Source organism: Neocloeon triangulifer, unplaced genomic scaffold, assembly GCF_031216515.1.
Source record: "Neocloeon triangulifer isolate White Clay Creek 2 clone unplaced genomic scaffold, ASM3121651v1 ptg000003l, whole genome shotgun sequence".
In the NCBI taxonomy this organism is placed as follows: Eukaryota; Metazoa; Arthropoda; class Insecta; order Ephemeroptera; family Baetidae; genus Neocloeon; species Neocloeon triangulifer.
This window is the reverse complement of record NW_026775546.1, coordinates 1764399-1782600: the sequence shown is the minus strand read 5'-3', so window position 1 is coordinate 1782600 and position 18202 is coordinate 1764399. Positions and strand designations below refer to the sequence as shown.

Below are 18202 nucleotides of genomic sequence, written 5' to 3'. Positions count from 1 at the left end.
TACGGTGGTATAACTTTGGAAAGTGCCTTTTTATCAGCGCCCAGGCAAGCAACGCGCGTACCTTATTTCGGAATTCTAAAATATTATTTTAATAACCGCGCTCGGCGCTTTGAGGAAAACACGGTGCTGTTTTCTGGCGTAAAAGCGGCGGCAAAACGGCATCTGGCACTCTTTGAGGCCAGCAGTTAATATTACGCCGGTTTAGGTGCGCTGCTCGTTTTATTTGGCCCGCGTCTCGCTTTGAACTCGAAAACTCTGTCTGATGTAAGTCTCTAAATCCAAATATCCGAGTGCCTATGAGTGTTTACCGCGTGCGACGGGTCGAAATATTATAAGGAAGGCGGATCTCGAGAGCTCGCGTTCTTGGAAACGCAAGACATTTTATTAGAGAAAATTTTTGTAAATTGGTCCCCCGGACTCGAGAGTGGTCATAAAATTCAATAGTCGAGCAACATGGCTAATTTGTTAGGAAAGAGTGAAAAATAATCAGGCCCATAATACGTGGAAAAAGGACATGTGGTTTAAAATATTTGCAATTTAATATAGTAAAAATTAAGTGGAACAAATTGCAGTTTTATTTGTAACTCCTCCTGAGTCAGATTAAAAAATTTATGATTGTGTTAAAGAAAATATTTAGAATTTACAACGATTTAAGGGCAGAAAAGTATAATGAATTTTTGTAAATAGCAAAAATAAAACCATTCAGGGCCGACAATATTAATGAAATAATTATTATTTAATTTAATTAGCCATTTTAAAATAGCTGAAATGCTAAATTGTGATGATTTTTTTCTATTTATTCCACGCAAATATTTAAATTTACGCAAGAATTTGTGTTTCAAAATTTCCACTGTTAAGAATCTAATGAACAAGGCAAAGAAGAATGCATGAAAACAAAATTAAAATTTCTTTTAAATGAATATCACTTATGTTTCATGATGCTTAATTATATATCGACATTTTCTAAGTAAAAATAATTCAGCAAAAATTCAACCTGTACAAAAAGTAATTCAAGATTCCTTATGGTATAATTAAAAAATGGAAAAAAATAATAAAATTTTTAAATGATATATATAATGGAAAGTAATATAAAAAAAAGAAATCAAAAATAAACACAGATTAATACAATTGTGTGAAAATGTTTTTTTTTTTTAATACTTTGTTGATGACAGTCCAACAAAATTATAAATTGAAGAAAATATAAATATATATATATTTTTGACATAGATTGCCATGTTGAATTCCTGAATTTTGTAAATATCAGAAATCATGAAATCACTTGAAAACCCTTAAAATTTTCATAAAAAATCGCATTTGTTAACCTTTTGATTAAATTTCAACTTATTTTACTTCTGCAGAGATTTTTCACAATATGCTTCATCTACTTTGAAATGAAATATTTCCCCGATGTCACCGATTTTCGGGAAAAGCCTTACTAAGAAATTTCTCCTAATAAAAACAGTTAATGAACCAAAAATTAATAACAAAAAGTCCTAAAATTACTCACTTACTTCAGGGCTGAACGAAAATTACATCTAACAAAGCATCAACTTACTCCATATTTAGCTTAATAATAAAATGAAATCTCCAGGGAACATGTTTTGGAAGAGATCAGCAGATGGAACGAAAAGGGAGTTAGGCAAGACGCATTACTTCATTACCGTGCGTATTATTATTATTGTCATCTCTACCTAAAAGGAAGATCCTAATGCGCGTCTCTTTCTCTCTCACGCACACACAATACCCCTGCCTTGACTTTAAGAACATAATACAATGGCAATAAATACAAAGCCGCGCGCGCAGAGTCGTATTATCACAGCAAATAGGAGTGGTCCTATTTCTTTCTCGTGCGCAGCCGAAAAATTTCTTCTTCTTTCCCTGTGGAGCGGCGATTGAAAAACGACTCAAATATTTGCTGCGGCGTTTTTCTCCCGCACGTCCCAATCAAGGGATTAGGAGATTTCTCATGATTTTTTATTTTCCTTAAAGTGAGAGTCAATATGTGAGCAGGTGCATGTTTATGGGTCTTATTCACACACAAGTCAGTCGCAGCATCGGTAAACCGATTTTTGCCTTTGTGAGGCTTTAAATACTTTTTACTTTTTCGGCGTTTGTTTGGTCTGCACAAAAAAAGAAGCGGCGTTTTTCCGTCGTAAAATTCGGCTCATTTGCATACAAATAAAGGAAGGACGTGTCCCAAAAGTTTTACACCGCATAATTTGCATCCTTTTCTGAAACTCAGGGTGAAATTAATGGTAATTTTATAAATTGGTTAATTACAAACTTCTAGTTGCATGAAATATTAAGTTGAGAGGTAATCATTAGCAATCTTTCCTTTCTAGATGTTCTATTCCTGAAAAATATGACACGCAATTTGTGAATTTGTCTCCTGAGACGGCTAAAAGCATCAACCATGCCAACAGCAAGATTTAAAATTTTAAAATTTAATGCATTAAAATAAATTACTATCATTTTATTACAATATTTGAGGTTTGTATACAATATAGACGAATTTCAATACAAATTTCGATTAAACTTTTTTCAAAGAATACAAAATTTTTGAGTCAGTAAGAGTCGGTCTAGAACAAGGTGAGAGCAAAAGGTATAGAAAAATAGAAAAAAATATTTATTTAATATATATTTTAAGATAAACTTTATGCAAAAATTAAGCAATACTTGTTTTTAAATTAAAACTGCTATATGTATTATCATTTTTTTTAATTTAATCAATTTTAATTATTTATTTAATTTTTATAACTAATTAAGTTATTATGTAATAAAAAGACTTCTAAAATTGAATTTTTTTATTTACTTTACCAAAATTTAAAATAATTGATATTAATATTTGTTAAATAAAATTGGTCCTCTCTATTTCTATCTTAATGTGAGTGTCCACTTTCTAATGATTGTTCCTTAGGTTTTATAAACGTATTATTGTAGAAAAGTATTTGAAAAAAAATACTATATTAAAATATTTTATAATCAGTATGAGAAAGAATTGAAAAAAATTTAAGAAAGGGAAATATTCGTGCCCCTCTCAGCTCTGCTGAGAAAGCCAATTAACAATATTCACAAGGCTCCTAATTTTTTTTAGCACGGTGCTTCATCTCGCTCGATTCCTAATGAGTCATTTGCTAGTGGCAAAATAATTACTCCGGCAGGTATAAGCGCAGAGGGAGAATAAAGAGAGTTGAATGTAAAAAAAAAAAAAGCGCGCGCGTATATTATATAAATCTGCACACAATGGCGAGAGGCTGCTGGAATAATATAAAGGCGTGTTATTAAGCCTTGAGTAATTTGGTCGTCGATTTCATTTCATTAGGAACAGGGAATACACATTATAAAACGCGATCGAGGCAGCGCGCAGAGAGTCTCGGCCGCGCGAGACGAGAAAAGAGAAAAGGCAAAATAATAATAAAAAAATCACGCCACCCGAACGAGGAGAAAAAGAGCGAGCGGTTCTCTGTCTCTCTCTCTCTTTCGAGCAGCGTTTTGTAAGTGTATTTATTTATTTATTTTAATCCACATGCTAAATGCTCTTCGAAAACCAGTTTTGTACTCTCGGCGCGAGAGGGAATGAGTAACGCGAAGGACCGAGAATTCTCTCTCTCTCTCGTCGAATTCGGACTGATGATTTATGCAAAAACCGTCCCGCCGGGAGTAATTTCGGCCGCGGCAACGCACAATTAGCCGCCGCGTGTAATTACGCGGTACCCCTGTTTACACCGTGTATTTCGCTCTATCCATTGTTTCATGAATAATTTCCACCCAACTATGATTTGATTCGGTCCGCAGTGAGGATTGGATCCGATGAATGTCTGCGCGAATCTCGCTTGACACAAGAAGAGGTTTTTAAGGCTCCTTGTTTCGTTGAAATTGCCAAGTATACGAGTCAGAAAAAAACATTTTAATTCTGTTCTTTTTTGTTCTTTGTTTTATAAATTAGAAGATTAAAAAATGAGGAAAAATTAGAATATTTAAAACATTCGGATAAGGGAGATAAAATGTCACTTTATTTCATTTAAAAAACCTTTTCATTGCAGAAAAATTCAGTGATTGAGAGTTGATTCTTGCTTGAATAATAAGTCAAGTTTTCCTTGATAAAGCTTTTTCAATATAATTATTTATTCTATGAATTTAAGAAAAATTTAAAAATTCCACGAGGAAAAGCTGAGAGTTTTAATTCAACGGCAATAAAATTGATTCTGATTTTTTTAATAAATCCCTCCCGTTTACTTATATATGAAATTTTTTTTTATTTTTGTAGTTTAAATTAACGAAATCTATATTAAAATTCTGAACAGATTATTATCAAAATCAGTGTCTTTTTATTCTTCATTGGGAAACCTCTGAAAATATGTTTCTCTCTATTTTAATTATTTCCGTTTTGTTCTTATTGTTTATTTGAATATTATTATTAATTATTTACATTGAATTTAATAAAATTAATTGATTTATAAATTTTTTTGTTTTCATTTCAAAATATTAAATAATTCAAACTGTTTATTTCTCGTCCAAAATAAAGAGCCTCCTTTATGTAAATTGTGCTTTTTGTTGCATCCTATTTCTTATATTTGTATTTAAATAATAATAAATCATTGTCGAAATACGTTGGCGTTGTCTGATCTTGCTTTTGCTCTTTTATGTACATCATGTTGTACAGAGTTTGTTCGGCTAAAGAAAATAAACCAAATTGCATGAAATTTGGCACGGTTCGCTGTGTTATGAACGAGCGCCGCCGCGCATTAATATTTGATCAGTCCAATGAATATCTGAGCAGCTCAATCTGTGTTTTCCCTCCGATGTCGTCAACGCTGATACTCTTTTGGCAAAATAGCGAGATTCGGATCATCGACTTGCCGAGATTGGGAGAGGGCAAATAACAAACTGTATGTATTTAATATGTACATATACGCAGGAGAATAAAACTGAAAGGCACAAGAATATTTATTTACGAATTTAAAAATAATATTTTATTTAAATAATATTTAATTTATTGTTTAAAAAAATTAATAAAATTTGTCATTTTATACTTAATTTTAACCTAATTTTTTTACTTTGCAAATTAAAATTATTATTTTATCTTTATTATTTAAATTTATAACTCTCAAAATGTAACATTTTCAAAATACATAATCCACAATTAATTTTTTTTTTTTTTAATTTTTATTATATTTACATTAACTCTTTTCAACATACGATAAGAGATTTGTACATTTGTATATCCATGAGAAAAATCTACTTAGTTTTAACGATTTTGGTATGTTTTAAGACTGGACGAGTTGTAATTGCTTTTTAATAACAAAATTTAACGTTCCTCAGCCACCAACATTATAAAAAAGTCTTTTGGCAAAAGCTAATCTTTATTATATGGCACAAAAAATAAATCTCTGCTGTCAAAGATCTCATAAAAATTTGCACCTTTATGATTTGCGGCGAGTGCTGCGGAGCCATATAATGATCGCGTTCCAACAATATTTCGCCATTAAAGGTACACTCGCAGCATAATGTTGTATGGCGTGTGCAGATCTCTCTCTACTCGTAAAGTCGCGGCGAAAAACCACCCCGCAACAATGGCGAAGGAATTTAATGTGCTCGAGAGAGATGCGATAATAACGGGGGCCATTATCGCTTGCAAAGTAGAAATATGTGTCGCCGCGAATACTCACTTTTATTGGTTCCGAATCTATGGCGACTTTTGTCGCGGTGCAGGAATTTCGCATATCACCACTTTACGAGCACCTTTATTGCTGCTGCGGATTTTCCTCGCGCTGCGGAATTTTCTCGAGCAGAAATGTATAATGGTTTCACTCCTCTTGCCATGCGTGGTTTATGGGATTTCGATTAGCCCGAAAACATTTTATTAACTCGTTTTCCTTTTTGAATCCACGCACGCAGGTGTTAATATTACCAGAGCTAATTTGGCCACTTTAAGAATTTGGAATTTTTGTATTGAAAATTCCACGTTAGCGTTTAGTAAAAGATATTTTAATTAATTACTATTTTGTTGGAAAAATTACAAAAATAATTGATATTTTAAACAAACTTAACAATTTTTAACAATAATATGAACTGCGTTAGTTTGCTCAAAGGAATTTATAAAGAATTCTTTTAACTACATTAATTTTAGTATTATGGATTGTTTATGTTGAAACTTCTATCGAGCTGGGTTGAGTTCAGAGCAATTTGAAAGTCAATCAAAAATGTAAGATACCAAAATATTCAGCCGCCGTTTTTATGAATTTGCCTCATTTTCATCCTGCACTAGGATGCTAATTGAAATAAGAGAGTTAGAATTAAAATAAAATTTTCCTCGATATATAGTTTTTATACAAAGGGGAAACGTTTTTAAATTCTTACAATAAAAATTCATTGACCATAAGGAAGATAATATGACGATTCCCGTGAATGGTTACGAATAATACTAAATTTTCTGAGAATTGATAAATAAAAGCCTGCTCAAAACATTTTTAATAATAAAAGTATATGCGTTGAAATTTGACTACATTTTGATAAATTTATTTATAAAAATATTTGTTTATTCAATACATATTTAGAGTTTTTACGTTTTGCAGGTTTCGAGAATTAATTTTTTAATTAAAAATAGGAAAAATTCACAAAATGGTCATATTTCAACTTTAAATGAAATAACTAAAAATTAAATGGAATTTATATTATGCATAAATTTATTAACATGCATTTTTGTGCTTGAGTTTGTTATATATTAAGAGCCGAATGAGAATTTTCTCCTCCTAGGCTCAAACGGAACGAAATAATTATTTGAAAATAATTTCTCACCAAGTTCATTTCAAATTTATCATCAACCATCTTGATGCATTTTGACAACACCGCAAAATAGTTCAGTATATCATATAATCTATTTTTCAATTTAAATAATGAATTGATCCTCGCATCTAAATAAAAAAATAAAAAAATGGGAATTAACTCAGCATCAAATCAAAATTCGTGCAGTATTAAAATCACTCACTTAGGGTCTTTTTTTAATCAGAAGTTTCAGAGCAAAATTCTTGTTATTGGTGGTGACGTTTTGTCCAACAATTCAATGTTTCCCTCCCAACAATTGGAATTGGACATTTTTCATGTTAAATTCTTCGTAAGACTTTGACAAATAACAATAATCAACAAACTTGTCTGGCACATCCAAAAATAATTAATTTCGATCTGAATAATGCAAAAAGCAGCTCATTAATTTTCTAACCTTCAACCTCTCGACACGAAGAGCGGCTCATTCTCATAAGCTCCTCTCTGCCGACAAGGAAAGAATCTCGTGTTCACTGGCTGGGTGAAAATCCTCGACGCATTGTATATATAGAGCCGCTTGATACAGTTTGTTGTTTGCTCAGCTAGAGATAATCCGAAGCACCACCAGCGAGGGAGAAAATTACACGCGGAATGAAAAGTTCTTTCCACTTGCTTATTCTTATTTGTGGCTCCGTTTCAACAAACACTTTTTTCGGCCGCATACAAAAAGCAAGCGGGGGGCGCTGGCTCGAATAATAGGCAAAATAGATGAACTGGGAAAACAGGGGCTAAGCCGCTCCAAAGTGGAGTAAATGAACCTGACCCCCTGAAGGGCGGACGCGGACACAGGAATTCGGGGGGCGAAAGTTGCATTTTCGTGTGTCGCATAATATAATGTGCAGCGCTCTACATTGAAATTTCCTTTTCACGCTTCCAGCCTTGGGTTACAAAGAAAACGCAAGGAATAACAAAATCATTCTCAGGCTCAAAAATCTGCCTGAATAGCAAAGAGAAAAATGAAAGCAAATTTCTGGATGTTAAAAATTATTAAAAAAATAAATTTTACTTTAGATAGTAAAATATTTTGGAAATATTTTGTATTAATTCTGAATTATCGCTAAATGAAAGAGAAAATTTAGACCCTTTAATTTATTAAACAGATTTCAATAATAATATGAGACTTTTATGATTAGTAATTTTTTTACATGTTTTTAATCAAAATTGCGTTCTTATATTTTCATCTTCCTTTCATAAAATTATTGCAGCGTAACAAATTCATTTTTTTTATCTTTCAAAAGTCCGATTGCTGCCTGACTTTTTAAATGACCCGAAGCACTTCTCGGTTTAATCACCAAAATGCCCTCTTATATAAATTTTCTCTTTAAAACGCATATTATGCAGATGAGGTTTTGTTTACAAACAAAGAAATCAAATTTCACGTACTTTGTGCGTGCAGAGGTAACCGAATACGCGTCTGCTCTCTCTGCGCGTTTTTGCGCTCAAAAACACGTGTGCGCGCCGCCAAAAAGTGGCAGCGCGGGCTTCGTTTGCATGGGGCGATATCCGAGGGCCAGTTCTCGGGCGGGCAGGCCGCGAGTCCCGACACTCAGTCCAACGACAAACCGGTCCTATGTACGCTGCTGAGCTGCCGACGACAATTAACGCACATTTTATACTTCCAAGACTGAAAAAGATGTGCCAGAGCCAGACGTGAAATGACACCCAAAAGCAAAAACATAATTTAAAAACAAAAACAACGAGACGACTTAATACATTTTTCAATATTAAAATGATAAAAATAACTTCGCTTGTTCCGAACTATATTTAATTTTTCAGTAAATTCATAACATTTAGATAATATATGGAGAATAAAGACTAAGCTTTTTTTTGAAAAAAATTGATAATCATAGAAATTATGTTTAATTTTCAAAAATAAGTAAACTTCAAATATTTCAATCATTATTTCTATTAAATTTAATTAATAAAAAAAGTTTTGGCAAGTTCAACAATTTAAAAGTTTTTGTTTTAGTTTTAGGAAACTTTACATGATATGAGGAGGAGAAGAGATTTCATCCCAACGGAAATTATGAAATTATGTCCATTAAGTTATTTAGCCTCTCAGATTAAAGGGCATCGCAATTACACCTAATTTGAGGTATAATTACAAGCCAAATAAGAGACGGTGCTTCTTTTTTGAGCTCAAAGGAATTATTTCTAAACGCACCCAAACTTTTGAAGATAAAAATTCCAGAATATATTTTGACTGTGAAAAAATATTTATAATTATCAATTTTTTACATATTGTTATTTATTTATGTAAATGAGAGGATGAATATTTTGATATTTTATTCCCTAACTATAAATCAGCGATCTCGAAAATTTTTCCTTGGTTTATTTACTTGAATATTGAATCTTTGAAAACTTAGTTTTTTATACGATTTTCAATTTAAAAACTCGATGCAGGATGATTCATTTCTATATCAACATTTTTCCTCATTTTCGATTTCCGTGATTCTACTCACATCCAATTCGCGCTGACTTTGTTGGGCCAGTGGGGCCCGAGGAGGCCCAGCACGAGCACCAACAGCCTCACAGTGGCCATCTGCAGCAACTTATCCGTTCAGCCGCAGGATCATGGTGTGCAGAAAGGGTGAACAAACGACGCACGCACCGGCACTACTACTTTGCAATTGCAAAACTCTCTCGGCACTTTTCTTTCTCACTGACTCTCCTCACTGGCACGTCCGAGCGCGACCGCGGCGTGTGTGCGACTGGCAGGGCCGCGGGCGGGCCCACTCGGGCCCAGCCAGCTCATTGGCTCAAACGCGCCGCCGCTCTGCGCACTCGGCCTTTGTTCTCGCCGAGACGCCGCGCGCTCCGCCGCCGCGGTCGCGCCGTTTTCACCGACTCGCGCCCGCCGCCAACCCCCGCACCCCCGGGGGCGGCTGCCCTGTCTTCCTCGGACCCCTGAAGGCCCGCAGGTCGCGTCCGCTGTCCCGCTGTTGGGCGCGAAAATTGGTTTTGGGTGAAAATCCGGCGTTGAAGTCACCGACGGAGAGGACGGGCGCGCTGCATAATTTACAGGAGCAAAGTATTAGTTTTTTCCTCAGTAAATGATTAAATTACGATTTAAATTTATTAACGACAGGAAGTTCTGAGTGGGAATTGAATGAAAATTTTATTTTCTGTCCTCTGTAATTCTTAATCGAATTACCTAATTAATGTAAGATTTTTAATTTTATTTGTGGAATAATGAGATACTTATTTATTTTTTCCTTATATGGAATTGAAATTTTGGTCGATGTGGCACAATCTCATTATTTTATAAAATAACAGCAAAAGAGGTGGGGAACGTAAAGTAATGTTTTTATAAAAATATTTATGTAACCTTTAGATGCAAATTGAATAATATTTGTTTAGTAAAAATATATTTTAACATTATTGCAAGCTTCCAGAATATTATTCAAGACCATTTTCAATACAAATATAGAATATTTTAATATATACATTTAAAATATTAAAAATCATCATTAATTGTAAATATTCAATTATAAACTAAAATAAGTTTATGATAACTTAAAATGTGGTTAAATAGTAAAATAGCATTTATAAATTTATTACATTCTGTTTATATCTCAAGCTGAGTCTCTTGAATAACAGGAAATCGATCACCATCTCAAAGCTATTGTCAAGTTTTAATGAGCTTTAATTTATTTAAGATAGCAAAAAGAGTGAAAATTTCAGACTGAAAAAGAATTTATTAAAATAAAATTGATATTAAAAAAAAATACCATCGTGGCTAGGCCTTTTATAGAGCACGTTTTCAGCAGAGCCGAGTAAATCCTGTATAATTTTTATTTTTAGTTTATTTAAGCACCAGCAAAAAGATGAGAACTCTTGGAGCTTTGAGGTTATATATAATCAAAAAATATAATAAAAGAGCATTCTTAGTGTTTCATAACAGTAACTTGGTGTTTACTTCTTTTTTGAAAATTTATTGTCGCACTCATTGGTATATTTGCGTGTGCAAGGCGTCTAAATCTTAACTTCATTCTGCGCTGCCCGACCTATGTTAAATTACATATTTATCATTCCGAGCAGCAACGTTATTAATTACATTTGTATACCTTGACTTTCGAAATACACAATAACTTTACACTATAATGTACACGTGTGTATATACATGTGCGCGCTTTGCATATGAAAGACAAACTTCTGCAGTCATGCAGAAAGTTTGGGAAATAACAGGCAGATGCATCATGTTTCGTGCTTGGAGGCCACCAATCACTTTTTCAACGTTCATTTTTTTACATTTGAAAAAGGCTGAAAAAGAATATTTCAATATTTTACAAAGCTAAATTATGTGACTAACAATTTTTGGTATGATTATAAATTATAAATTGACCAAGAACTTCTCCAAAATTCATTTAAGAGTCAAAATTTAAGTAACAAATTTGTTTTTGTCCCTTAATTTAGAATTAAACAATCATAATAAAATAAAAAATTTCTCTTATTGTCACGCATTCATTGATTTTCACTTTTTGATTTTACAAAAAAAAAATTGGCCAGTCATAAAATTAATAAGCCGGATCACAGCCATTACAAATTCAACACCTTCAAACATTCCAAGCTCATTGAAATAATTTCTAATGTTTTTTTTTAATATTTTGTATAGATCAGTTCTTTTTTTCGATTATATTTATTATTGTCGTCTGTATGAACTCTCTGCGATAAGCTTCGAAATGATCTAATAAATTTTTTTATTATTAACATTATTAGGTTATTGGACTATTTTTCAATCTGTTGGTCAGCACAGTTGAAATTTGCAAAATGTCCCTTATTAAGACGTCACTCTATGGCTTTCAAGAGTCACTTTTGCATGATATTAAGTGTACAGTGTGTGTAAAGTAAGTACACTCGCACGTCTCCTATTCAATACTGCTCTCGTTTACATTCTTATTTTCGCATTACGAACACACGCTGCCCGTCGGCGGTGGCTGCCCGATGAAGTTGTAACGTACAATGGCTCTTCACGTGTGCATGATCAGGAGCACATTCTGGCCAGCAGGATCTCCGAGTAGATTGCATTGACAGCCCCCTCGATGTGGAAGCCGCCGCCTCGCTCGGCTGCAGTCACCTGTGGCCAAACACCAGGAACAATATTAACACTGCAATTAATTGATCAGAACTACAAGTCGAAATCTCAATCAATCAATAAAGGACGAAACATGACCTCTAATGAAATTTTGAAATGAACTAAGAAAAGGCAAAAAACATATAATGCAACTTGTGCCAATAATTTGAATATTAAATTTATAATTTTAATTTGACATCTCATCTTTCTCAAAAAGAATTTCAATTTATGCTTTTCAAAATAAATTATTTTAAATAAAACAAATAATAAAGACATACAACTTAATTCATGATTGCAGAATTCTAAAATAATTTTAAATTTTCTTTAATTCCTGTTATGCGCATATTTCAATTTTTAAATTTTTTAATGTTATTTTAAATGCTAATGAAAATTGAAGAAAAACAATGTAATTTTAAAAAATCCAACTTTTTTCTTATTTTAAGCCGTATTTATTAAACTTGCAAACCTATTTAAAAATGACTGTACCGCAATTAATGGATATTATGTCTCGTTAGCCTTGATATATTTTAATGCCAGGACAAATTATTTGACCATGTCCCTAAGCTCAACTGTCGGTTTCTGTCAGCTTAAGAGGGTGGCTGCTGCTTAATAATAAAATTAATGGGAGCTCTTTCTCGCAGCACGCGCGCGCGTGTGTGTAAACGTTTTAATTTTAGTACCAGAGTGGCCCTGGTGCTGTATTTTTTTCCGAGAGGGAAGAAAAAGCGCCAACGAGAGAGTGAATGAGCTGCCTCACTGATTGACACAAGCATCTCATTACGGCTAATTAAAAGCGCGGGATAGCGACGGCATAACTTTCATAACTCCCACTCAGAGCACACAAAGGGGCTCAAAAACAAGCGAGTTCATGTTTAATTATAATAATCATTGTTGTTTAAACTCCAGGACAAACGAGTAGTTTTTCAATTTAAAAAGTTCAACTATTTAAATAAAAAAATATGTTTCCAGATATCCTATCTGCAGCTGCTGGGTTAGATTTTGCTATTTATTTTAATTTTTTAATTGAAAAAGCCAATTTTATTACAAATTCAATAAAACAAATATGAATTTTTATTTTATTTGTTGTAATTTTTTATATTCATATGAGCTGTTTCAACATCTTATATTCTTTAAAAGGCAAATGTAAATATGTCTGTACTACATATACATCCAAGGTATGGTTTCGACCTTAGGGCAAAACACAAATAACCGATAGGTACGTGAACTTGCATGGGAACAACTCTCACGCCGGGAGAGTAGAATGGTGGCAGCAGGCGCAGGAATAAAGAACCTTTTTGTGTATTTGCCGAGGCTTTTTAGCATTTTTACAGCCGTTTTCCCATTCTCTTAGGGCACGAAACGTACGCGCCGAGCGGCAAACAGACGCCTTAAATATTTACGCTGAACGTTTCATCAGAGTATTTGCATATTTAGTCAATATTGGCGGCGGCCACATCAAACAGCGCCAGATTTCGGAAAAAGCCAAACAGAAATAAATGAATTTGCATTTCGACTCTCTTGCGAGCGCGCATCACTTCAATATATTTGAACGCGCAGCTTTATACGAGGGCAAAAAAAAAATGTGTATTCGATCTTTTGTTCGTGTCTCTGCGCTTGCGATTATTCACGCGCCGATTAATTTTATCGCCTAATTTGATTAGGGGCGCATATTATTGCGCTTTGCGGAGAGTTGCATCGAGGGTGGCGCTCCTAGCTTGATTACGACGTGCCGTCTGACCCTTTTTATTTTGAATTTTCTTTTCCGAAAGACCCTTCTGCACACGGAGGGTGCGCTCCACGCGTCAGAATAAATTTGTTGTATGCGTGAAAAAAGCTGGCGTAATTGAAAATTTTGCTAGGCGAATGATAATAAAATGGAACGCGTGTTAATGTGTTTTTTAATAGGCAAAATCGAGCAGTGAAATTGAACAAAGGAAATAATGATTTGATATGATTTCTCAAGGATGGCTTGGCACGATATAATCTATTCAGATCCAATAACAAAATTTAACAAAATTTAACAAGAGAATTAATTATCAATTTATTGTGCAATAATTTTTTTATGCTTCCTCAACAAAAAATTTACGCAAAATTGCATTAATTTAAATATTTATCATGGTAGCCTTGATAGTAACAAAAAAATATATAAATTTTAACTTTATAATGAAAAAATCTGGTAAAATGTTTTATTTTTATTGATCAGAACATCTTGTGTCGCAATTATAATCAAGCGATGAAATAACGACAAGCCGTGGCCCAAAAATGTTTTTCAGTATTCAAATATTATGGGAGCAAGACGTAATTTAAGCCACGCACATAACTGCGATCTCGAAACAAGGGTGCATATTATTATTTTATTTATTTCATTGACTGCTTTCGCGCCAGATTGCGTTCGGCGCGTCGCACAAGCCTCTCGTCGTTTTCTCATTTGCATTTTCGCGAAATGTGCTCTCAACAGTTCAAGTGGCCCCCAACGGATCGACGACGAGGATGATGAATTGCCTTGGCCTCTCATTAATTATGAATTCCGCTATTTGTGACACAAAAGATGCGGCGACGGCAGCCCCCTTGCATGTTTTGCCAACAAGTCGAGGAGAAGAATTAAATTATATGTATATTTTCTCACACAGAGAGTGAGACGTCTCAGACCGCAACAATAGAGGGGACGGAAAAAAACACCACCCTCACAGCAAACTACGTAGTTTTTACGGCGGCAAATATAGAAATTAATTCCGACTCAAGGAATATAGCAATAAAAAGCAACTTTTGCGGAAAACTCACCGAGTGGAAGTGGCAGGCGCACTTTCCGGGCACGAAGTCTCTGAATCTGGCCGCCGTCATGTTGAATGTGTCAACCACCTCCATTTGGAAATGCTTTCCAAAGGCAGCCAGCCCCTGAGAATGCAAAACCAATTTTTCCTGTTGCCTCTGAAATAAAAAATTAAATTTTGCAAAGTATTACAAAAATTATTAAATGGATAAAAAATTTGAAACAATTAAGATGAAACTTTACAATCATTATTGGATTTATTTTAAATAAGTGGCAGGGGTTAAAGTTAAGTAAAAAGTTATCGTAAGTTCGTTTTTAACTTGATGCAATTTGTAGCTTTTTTGCCGAATATTTAGTTTCCTATATAGCAGCTCTAAATGATTGCAGAAGATATCTTGCAATGCTAAAAAAAGAAGCACATTTTAGAAGAAAAAATTGTGCTGAGCTTGACATCTTTTTTGACACTTCTATACAAAAGATCAAATTTCATCAAAAGTAGGCATGAAATGTTTTCTAATAATTCTTAATAGCGCAAATTTTTGCGAGTGATAAAATTATTGTTTATAATTAAATTTAATTTTCTTCCGTGTGCTAAAAGTGAGCTCTTCTCTTTTATTTACAAAAATTAAAAATGTAGCTCCCCTATTATTCTTGTCTTTTCTTCCTTTTTCAACGTCAAGCCACTGGAAACGTCTTAAAGTATTGCCTTTGTGATAGATCAATAAACACAATTTGCAACTATAAAGAATAATTTGAAAAAGTCAGCCAAATGTCAATTTTTATAATGAAATTATTGAAGAAAATTCTTAATTTAACTTAAAAATACTTGAGATATTTTTTTTTCTTAATGATCCTCAAATGTTCAAGATCTTTATAGTTTCCTTTGACAAATTTGTAGCTTTAAAGTCTGAATGTTTCAAAACGAAGGAATAATATGAATGAATTCTGGACCAAAGTGAACAAGAAGGCAACTTTGAATCTCCGCGACAGCTGTTTTCCTCATCAAACATAATTAATTAATTTAGCACGAAATTAACCGACGGAGAACCACACGCGAGAAAATACTTCTTGGCCTCTCCCTGTTCCCTCTTTTTTGTTTTGCTGCCGTGCGAGGTGTGTTTCGGAATGCGTGTGTGGCTGTGAAAAAGTCTTGGCCGCGCACCATCCTCCGCGCGCCGAAACATATATCATTATTTTATTTTTTGCTCAATTTTTCCGTCGGCTGACTGAGTGTCGTTTAATGATGCTGTTAATTTAGCCTGCTTAGTGATTGAGCTTTTCCCCCGACACCTCTGCGCACAGCTTTTTAATATCCAACGTCTCATGGCTCCAAATAAAAAAGTATACAAGTTCAGAAACACACCCACTTAGCACACACACGAAATTTATTAAGAGGCACGCTCACTTTTTCACATTGTATATTAATTTATTACACGCGACGGCTTTCAGAAGTGATTTTTATTTTTAAATTTTTTGTGTTGTGGTTTATGAACGCCCTGCACTGAAAAAGGAGACAAATCAAATCAATCAAAGAGCGGAGATTCATTTGCCAAAATTAAGAGACTTCCCAATATGAAGCAGCAGCTTTGTCATTTTTACTTTGTATAACAATATGATTGTAATTTGTATTCTATTGATCTAATACTCTAAAAAAATAAAAATAGTAAATTAATGAGTAAAGTTTTGATAGAATTAATAAAAAAAAATCATATAAAAAAGAAAAATAGAGGAAAAAAATAATATTATTTTAAAACAAATTATGAGTTTTTTTTATAGATTGTCATTAAAATTTTAACCTACTTAAGAATAAAAATTGGTTTTAAATTTTAAAAACACGTTTAAATATATATTTAGTCAAAATAGATTTTGAATTTATTACTCAATAGTTTATTTTAATGAGCACAAAACATAATACGTTGAGTTTTTATAAACAATTTTTTCCATTCATACTTCTTTACTCTCAGCAAAACTGTTTCATATCTGAACTTGTTAAATTTTGCCAAGTTAGCTCTTAAATTTTTGCCTGATTACAAGCACGTTATTATAGAGTAGCACCGAATTTTACCCACTTATTTTCTACTCAACCTTGGTTTTCATCTCTGCAAAGCGTGTGGGGTGCGTAAAAAATGATGTGCTAGCGAGTGAGTGGGCCCCTATTTTCTCTATACAGGAGTGTGTGTGTCGAGAAAAGCTGCTGCTTGGCCGGCTCGCTCATGGCTTTTAATAAAATACCTGCCTAACACTTTTAAAGGAACTGCCTTTTTATTCTCTTTGTTCGGATGCCGCTGGGTGCGCGAGGGCTTTTACATCCATCTCTGCAGCGCCGCGAGCACGAAAAGAGAAGAAGAGTGCTATTATTATTATAGATAGATAGAGTATTTATTGAACACAACTAGGTGTACAACGGGTGTCTAAAGCTAATTTGTCTTCCTAAAATTAATTTTACAATTAAGCTTGTTTCGATAATTATTACAAAGTACAAAATTAGTTAATTTTGATTTTTGCAGCCTCTCTTAGGCTTAGTTTTCGTTCATTACATTCAAGAATATGATATTGTGAACATTTCTTACCGCAGTGCTTGCATTCACAATCTATTGTCGCTTGAGAATGAAAATTTTTATTCTTACAAAATAAATAGTGGTACCCGTGACAGGCAAATCTCGTAAACACTTGGCGATCACTGAACATTGCACATTGCCAATTTTTATTCTTCATAGTTTCTGTCTCGTAGAACTCATCACATATCTCAAGTTTGTTTAAATATTTAGACACACAAAATTTCTGGAATGCTTCAGTTTCAGTTAGAGAATATTTTACCTGTAAGTCCGATACAAAGAGATCAGTGTCAACTAATTCATACACAAATCTAGATCTAATATACTTGGATAGTCCTAAAACTCTTTTTAAATATCTTGTTTTGACTTTTTCAAGATTTTCAAAATCAGTCTTTGTTAGGAAAGGCCATATTTCTTCAATGCCGTAGGACGCAATTGGGGAAATTTTTAGATCAAATAGCTTGTGTGCTGTTTCAATGGATAATTGTTTTAGTTCTCGTATATTATAAGTGGCCAGCAATGCAGCTCTTGTTCTTTTTTCAATGTGCTTTCCAAAAGAGATTCCTGATGGTTGAAAAGTAACTCCTAAATATGTAAACTCAGCAACTCTCTCTATTTCAATTCCACCTAAATCTAGGCGGTCACTTAATGCATATTTTCCTAGACCCTTATTTCTAAATTTCATGAATTTGCACTTTTCCAAGTTAAGTTTCAAACTGCGTTTTAACAAAAATTCTTTCATTCTGGCTAAAGCAATTTTCAAGTCACTTAATTTTTCTGAGGTTAAAACAATATCATCTGCATAATAAATGGCTTTCACGTTTGGCAAATCTCGTAGAATATTATTTATATCAGCTAAAGAGTAATTGAACAGAAATGGGGACGTGCATCCCCCCTGTCTTACCCCATTTGATTGTGTAATAAGTTTTGATACTGTTACTCCATCTACTATTCTCAAGAAATTTAAGTCTAAGTTGTGAG

At 33.5% G+C, this 18202-nt stretch overlaps 2 protein-coding genes across 3 annotated transcripts in view; both read right to left on the bottom strand.

The window, feature by feature from the left end:
- Positions 1 to 9522, bottom strand: part of LOC132205931 (protein Wnt-16-like) — a 28063-nt gene extending 18541 nt beyond the window's left edge. For both annotated transcript variants that reach the window (XM_059635321.1, XM_059635322.1), the window contains exon 1: positions 9285 to 9522. In XM_059635321.1, the coding sequence (XP_059491304.1) occupies positions 9285 to 9364 (80 nt within the window). In that variant the 5' untranslated portion in view covers positions 9365 to 9522. The remainder of the gene's footprint in view (positions 1 to 9284) is intronic.
- An 858-nt stretch (positions 9523 to 10380) lies between these two features.
- Positions 10381 to 18202, bottom strand: part of LOC132205886 (uncharacterized) — a 43762-nt gene continuing 35940 nt past the window's right edge. The window contains exons 18-19 of the mRNA XM_059635238.1: positions 14678 to 14824; positions 10381 to 11899 (exon numbers count right to left, since the gene is read on the bottom strand). Of these exons, the coding sequence (XP_059491221.1) occupies positions 11807 to 11899; positions 14678 to 14824 (240 nt within the window). The 3' untranslated portion in view covers positions 10381 to 11806. The remainder of the gene's footprint in view (positions 11900 to 14677; positions 14825 to 18202) is intronic.